The sequence below is a fragment of the Anopheles gambiae genome, chromosome X (assembly GCF_943734735.2).
Source record: "Anopheles gambiae chromosome X, idAnoGambNW_F1_1, whole genome shotgun sequence".
NCBI lineage: Eukaryota > Metazoa > Arthropoda > Insecta > Diptera > Culicidae > Anopheles > Anopheles gambiae.
In genome coordinates, this window is record NC_064600.1 from 8097128 (window position 1) to 8103349 (window position 6222).

Sequence of the window (6222 nt, forward strand, 5' to 3'; positions counted from 1 at the left end):
TTATTGTAAATTTGTTCTGTTTGGAGGTAACAACGTTTGAAACACAGCTATATCAATACAACTATTGCACCACTATTGGTACGTTTACCCTTTGCATTGGAATTGATTTACTCAAAATCATTGCCTTTTGGTTTGGGCCTTGGATTCTTTTTTAAAATATTTTTTTTCTATAGGGCCACTGTAAGGAACAGAAAACAGGCATGTTATTATAGTGGTTATAGTCATAAAATCTTCTAACACAGATATTTTTGGGAAAAAAATCAAGATATTTTTGTCTATTTTGATATAAACTGTTTGTATACCATTTGAAACAACAAATTTATAAAACAGGGTTTTCCAGGAGTTCTCATAGCTGTGGGACACTTTATCTTATAAGACATGAACTTAATGTAATGGGTGTTGAATTCTCTAGCACTCTTGTTGGACAAATCCAGTAGGAATTACAAACGAGCCTGTCCAAAAAGGGTGTCCAATTTCCAACTTATCTTCATAGAGTCCATAGAGTCCAATTTCCAACTAATGAAGTTCACTTCCAATAAGATAGAGTCTAGGAAGTGTCCCACAACTATGAGTACACTTGCAAAACCATGTAAATGGCTGTGATTGTAAAAAAAAATATTTCAATTTCTATATGTACCATTTATACTTATCGATACTTGAATTGCATTTCCTAGTACCAATGGCACCACCACTATTGGTACATTTACCCTATTTGCTTCTAGCTTTGAAAGAGTTTTTATGTTTCCAATCGATTCATACTTTTTGCGGCCGTTGCTGCCAGTTGGAGTAGTGTTGTATTATACTGTGTTTCGATTCAACTGTTATTTTTTTGTTGTTGTTGTTGCTCTGAAAACAATTATTTCACTTCTCATCAAACATTGCATTTCGTATAACGAGTGGATGGAGATACAGGAACGGATTAGACTCGCTACGCGAAGCTCTCCACTTTTTCTATGTAACAAAAAAAAAACTTCACCTGGCGCAGTTCACAGCCGCCCGCGGGTTGCACGCGAACGTCAGCATGCGTGGTGCGTGATTGCATTGTTTGTTTTATACAGCAAAGCGCCCCGGTGGTGTGGTGTGCCTGTGTTTAGGGTTGATCTCGCCGTTAAGTGCAGCACTTAATTCGATTAGCCCTGATGATTATTGACGCTGATAAGATTGCTCTCCCAGCAGCCTCATAGTGATGAGTCATAATAGATGTTATTGTCAACAGTGTTTACGATGTGTTATTGGTTGCACTTGCCCGGGGCCGACTCGCGTGTGTTCACCCTTTTTTGCATTATCTGTAGCTGCTATTACGTGTTTTGTGGTTTAAATTTACAAAAAAAAAATGGAAAAAAAGAACTACATGAGGGCTAACTTTTTTGTTTTGTTTTATTTTTTCAATCCATTTTCCCAACATAGCGCAAAAACTCGGAGTATGTTTCCATCATCACGCACGTGTACGACCGCGTGCGCCCGATAGTGAACGTGCCCGATCGCAAGCGCTCCACATCCACCGTCTCGTCGTCCCATCGCCACGAAAGGTAAGTGCGGCACCAATGGTTGTGGCCACTCTCCCCCATCTCCGGCCCATCTTAACCCAAACCTCCACTTGTCCATCTGTCCGCAGCTCGAAGGAAAAGTCAGCGTCCTCGCTGTCGAAGGAAAAGGAGAAGGAAAGCGCCGATACGAAGGACGCGAAAAAGGCGGACAAACCGGTGGCCGAGGTGGCGAGCAAGGAGAAACCGGCCAGTGCCGCACCGGCCACCGCCGACAAGCCCGAGAAGGAAGCAGCCGCCGACCCGTCGTCGTCCACCGCCGCCAAGGAAGCTGGGAACGAGACGGAGCAGCAGACGGAGGGCGGCAGCAAGGCCGCGACAGCCGCAGCGAACAGTCAGGACCAGGAATAGTTTTTTTATCCCCTTTCCTATTGACTTGACGGATTTTATGTTAGTTTGCTTCATATTATTTTCCACTCACAACGCGTAACCCATTCAACAGAATCAATGCTCCCCCCACCCCACAAGCGACAGGCCTTTACCATAATGGGGTCATACAGTGACGAAACAAAAAATCCCCGCGGGGATGTGTTGGGTGGAGGGGGGGGAGTGCCTCCTCGTTACAGTTGAGGGAGAATGCGTATGTAAAAAAAAGGAAACAAAAGTTTCCTATATTTTTTAGTTTATATATTTTTTCCAACTCCGTTTCGCTGCGGACATTTATAACTATTAACAAAATTATTAACAAACTATTATTAGAACTGATAGGGCACGTACAGAGAGAAAGAGAAAGAGAGAGAGAGAGAGAGAGAGAGAGAGAGAGAGAGAGAGAGAGAGAGAGAGAGAGAGAGAGAGAGAGACAGAGAGAGAGAGAGAGAGAGAGAGAGAGAGAGAGAGAGAGAGAGAGAGAGAGAGAGAGAGAGAAAGAGGGAGGTTGGCGGCATACACAGACCAATCAGGCAGAATATGAGAAAATACTTGTGTGGAGTTCCGCACATTGCCTGGCGTAAAAGAGTAGTGAGGAGCAGAATGGTCGCAAGATTTGGCGCCGAAGGTTTTTTTTTTGTTTTTGTAACCATGCATATATATGAACTCTACACCCTTTTCCCCAGACTGTACATGATTCTTGATGCTTTTTCCGTTGTTGTTTTGTTTCAATTTAACCCGCAATGATCTGGATTGGGCCTATGGGAGGAAGATTCGACACGTTTCGGTTAACAATCCTAGTGGGCGTGAGCGGGCACACAAAGCAATGAATTGGGGCAGGAATGTTGGCTCCTTCGGTATATGTGACACTATCGTTACTTCTATGTGTTTCTACTTTTGTTTGTGTGTGTGTGTGTGTGTGTGTGTGTGTGTGTGTGTGTGTGTGTGTGTGTGTGTGTGTGTGTGTGTGTGTGTGTGTGTGTGTGTGTGTGTGTGTGTGTGTGTGTGTGTGTGTGTGTGTGTGTGGAAGGAGATGATGAAAACAAACAACACAGAAGACGACATAAAATAATATAACAAAAAAAGAAAAAAAAACAGGATGAAAACTTTTTTTTCCATATAAACTCGATTTTAACTCTAAACCGAAAAAAACAACAACAACAATCTCAGAAGCAGATTCGATAATCGAGGAGGAACAGTGAGGGCGTTTAGATGTACAATTCGCGAGATCGATGGCGAAAATCGTCATGGTGGAAAACCTCCGGCAAACATAGTGTGATGTGTTTAGGTACTGGGCAGAGGGAAGCCTATTAAGTGGCAAAAGTGACCCGGCGTGTGTTATGCAGTTGTTTGTAATTACAACTATGCTCACACAAACACACACACACACACGAACTACAAAACAAAAAACGGTCAGGCCGGTATCGCCCGAATGTTCTTCTAATGTTACACATTTAAATAAATGAATAATGGATCCAGCGATGCGAACGAGCAGCGAGTCGTGCAAACCTAGAAAATCCGTGCTAATAATTTTCCCGTCGTTGGTTTCTTCTCCCTCCCCCCGCAAATGAGTTTTGCCGGTCCGGTTTGGCACCACCGATATGAGTGGTGAGTAAATGTGAAATATCACAACTAGTTTTGTTGTTCCATTTTTAGACAATACTCATTAGGTGAACGGTTAACGATTTCCCTGCAACTGTGTACACCATGAGTGTGAAGTAAGTTAAACTATTTGAATCTTGCCAATCAAGGCTGAGAGCTGTTTGCTTCAATTTAGGGGGAACGATTGGAAGACGTTAAGGTTTTTTTTTCCTGTGCAATTCCGGAATAACCCTACCCCGATACATCATGCACGTGTGACTATACTCGGCGCGTTTCTTGAGGGAGATAGGGTCATCCGATGTCCCCCGAAACCCATTTGTGATTCGTTATAGTGGTGGGAGCCCGGAATCGGACCTACCCGAGTCCAATTCCGTATTCGGAATCAATTCCGTAGCCGATTCCCGAGTTGAATCCGGAATGGGTTCCAGAATCAGAGAAGGACTCAGAATCGGAACCGATCTTGGAATCGCAATTTGCTCCAGTAACGGAATCAGAATTGACTCCAGAATTGGAATTAGCTCCGGAATGAGAATCAGTTCAGTGAATTCAAATAAGAACTTGCAGTAGCGAAATCAGTCCGGGAATCTCTATGAGAATGGATCCATCATTGGATCCACGCGTCTATTCTTATGGAGATGCCGGAACCGACACTGATTCCGAACCTACAATCCGCAATCGATTCCAGAAAACTTCGGCGCGAGCCGGAATCGATTCGAACGAAAACTTCGTTTATTCCCATCACTAATTCGTTACTGTGTTAGTGCTTCGCTGGTGCGCTGGGGAACACTTCGGGGGCTTCGGAACTTGTAATTATATGTCTACTAATATTCGACACAGCGTTTCCCACCGAAACAGCAGCCGCCTGCCTTCTCTTCCTGTCCCCGGGGGTTGTTTACACTGCTCTGCCTCTCCTCCTCCTCCTTCTCCTCCTCCTCCTCCTCCTGCTCCTTGCTCTGCTAATCATCATAATTATTCACGCTGTGTGAGTGGCTGCTAATGTGTCCACAGGTCCCCAGAAGAACGCCAGCACTGGCGGCACCGGGTGTTGTACCGTAAACCAGCACAATTGGTTCGTTTCGTTCGCTCGTTGGCCTGTGGGTAAGGGCAGGGGTGTACAGCAGCAGCAGCAGCAGTAGCCAATTTAAAAAAAAAAGTCCGCGTACACGCATATGCTGCTCGCGGGCCTGGACTGGCCTGGGGGCGCATTTTGGTCCACGCATCATCATCAAACGATTGCCAACGGGTGGAATTTTATCTCTGTGTGCGTGTGTATGTGTCGAGTGAGCACCATATACATGCACACAACACACAGTGTACGGGCCAGGACTATACGGGTACCCGAAATTGGAACTGCATCGCTTTCCGGGCTGTTCAAACCTTCCTCTCCCTTTCGTTCGGCCGGTGGGTCGGATGTGTTGTCCACCCCAGCATACCGATGCTGTGCTGTGGCATGTGATTTTCCCCCCCTTTCGCTCTGACAACACCGCCCCCCCCCCCCCTCACGGTGTACTGCTGGTTGGGCAGCCGAAGCTGCTGGCGGAACCGCGTTCGGGCCGCGGGTCGTCGTCGGGTTGATTAACTCCTCCGCGGCTCTCCTCACACTCCTCCTCTCCTCCGCCCCGAGTGGTTTGGTGGGAGAAGACCAAAAACCGGGCGCGCGCGCGCGCTCACGCTCGAGCAAGAGAGAGAGAGAGAGAGATTCGGAGCGCGCGAGGATCGATTTTTCGGTACAAACCGGAACCACCACAGCAGATCGTAATAGATGCTCAGGGGTGGGGGGAGAGTGGAGTGAACGACAATGACCGGGCGGGGCGGGTTGGTCACAGTCGACTACTTGTGTTGTGTTCGTGCTCTGTGTGAGCGAGAGAGAGAGAGAGCGCGCTGCTGATGGTGGACACACCGAACCCGCGCGCCACGAATGCATTCGCTGGGGGAAAGCGGGACAAAATGGCAACGTCAAGCCGTTCTAAACACATTTTTGACACGTTTCAATCGACGTAATATCGGATCTTTGGAGATACTAAACAATCTTGACAAAGGCAAAACCGTTCAAACGATTAATAAGACTTGTTATGTGAGGCATACGGCATTACAGGTACAGGTTGTCCTCGAGACACGCTTTTGATGCCAACTGAGGAGGAACCGAGTATGCTTATCTTCCACGTAATTCGAATTTCACGGTTCTCATCCATACTTAATTAGAACTTCTTGTCGTTCTACTTTAGGTGTAGGTGATTTTATAGTCTATAATTATTACACATGATTCCGAATGAATAGTACATCTTTTCATATTTAAATGATTTTTAAAATCTAACAGAATGGGTTTAAGAGGACTATGTTTGCTTATAACTAAACAATTTCCGAATCTGCGTATATCAGGAACTGCGGATTTCAAGGACTACCGGTACGTGAAGAGTCTTTCAAGTTATAAGTCTGCATTAGTGCTTATTGTGTGCTGTTTAGAACTATTTTACCCACACTGATTGCATTACAAATGGTCTAAACGTGTGATCGGGGAAGGATTCCCTATGATCTTAAGCTCTTAAGATCATTTTATTTACATGACTGATGTCTGATGCTTTAAATGTGTGTCCGCCATGTTAATCATTCAACAGTGAAACATTCTTGGCAAAGTTTTCTGCTCATACGCGATGCAATTTCTCCAGACCAATATGAAGACAATATTTTGAAGACAACATCAATTTCAAAC

The 6222-nt window shown here is 45.3% G+C and overlaps 1 protein-coding gene across 3 annotated transcripts in view; it reads left to right on the forward strand.

Annotated features, from left to right (window-relative positions):
- Positions 1-6222, forward strand: part of LOC5666747 (cell division cycle and apoptosis regulator protein 1) — an 86464-nt gene that overhangs the window by 13029 nt on the left and 67213 nt on the right. For 2 of the 3 annotated variants that reach the window (XM_061659322.1, XM_061659325.1), the window contains exons 9-10: positions 1408-1529; positions 1616-2602. In XM_061659322.1, the coding sequence (XP_061515306.1) occupies positions 1408-1529; positions 1616-1895 (402 nt within the window). In that variant the 3' untranslated portion in view covers positions 1896-2602. Of the gene's footprint in view, positions 1-1407; positions 1530-1615; positions 2603-6222 lie in introns of those variants that run through there. The other variant, XR_009766292.1, reaches the window with a different exon arrangement.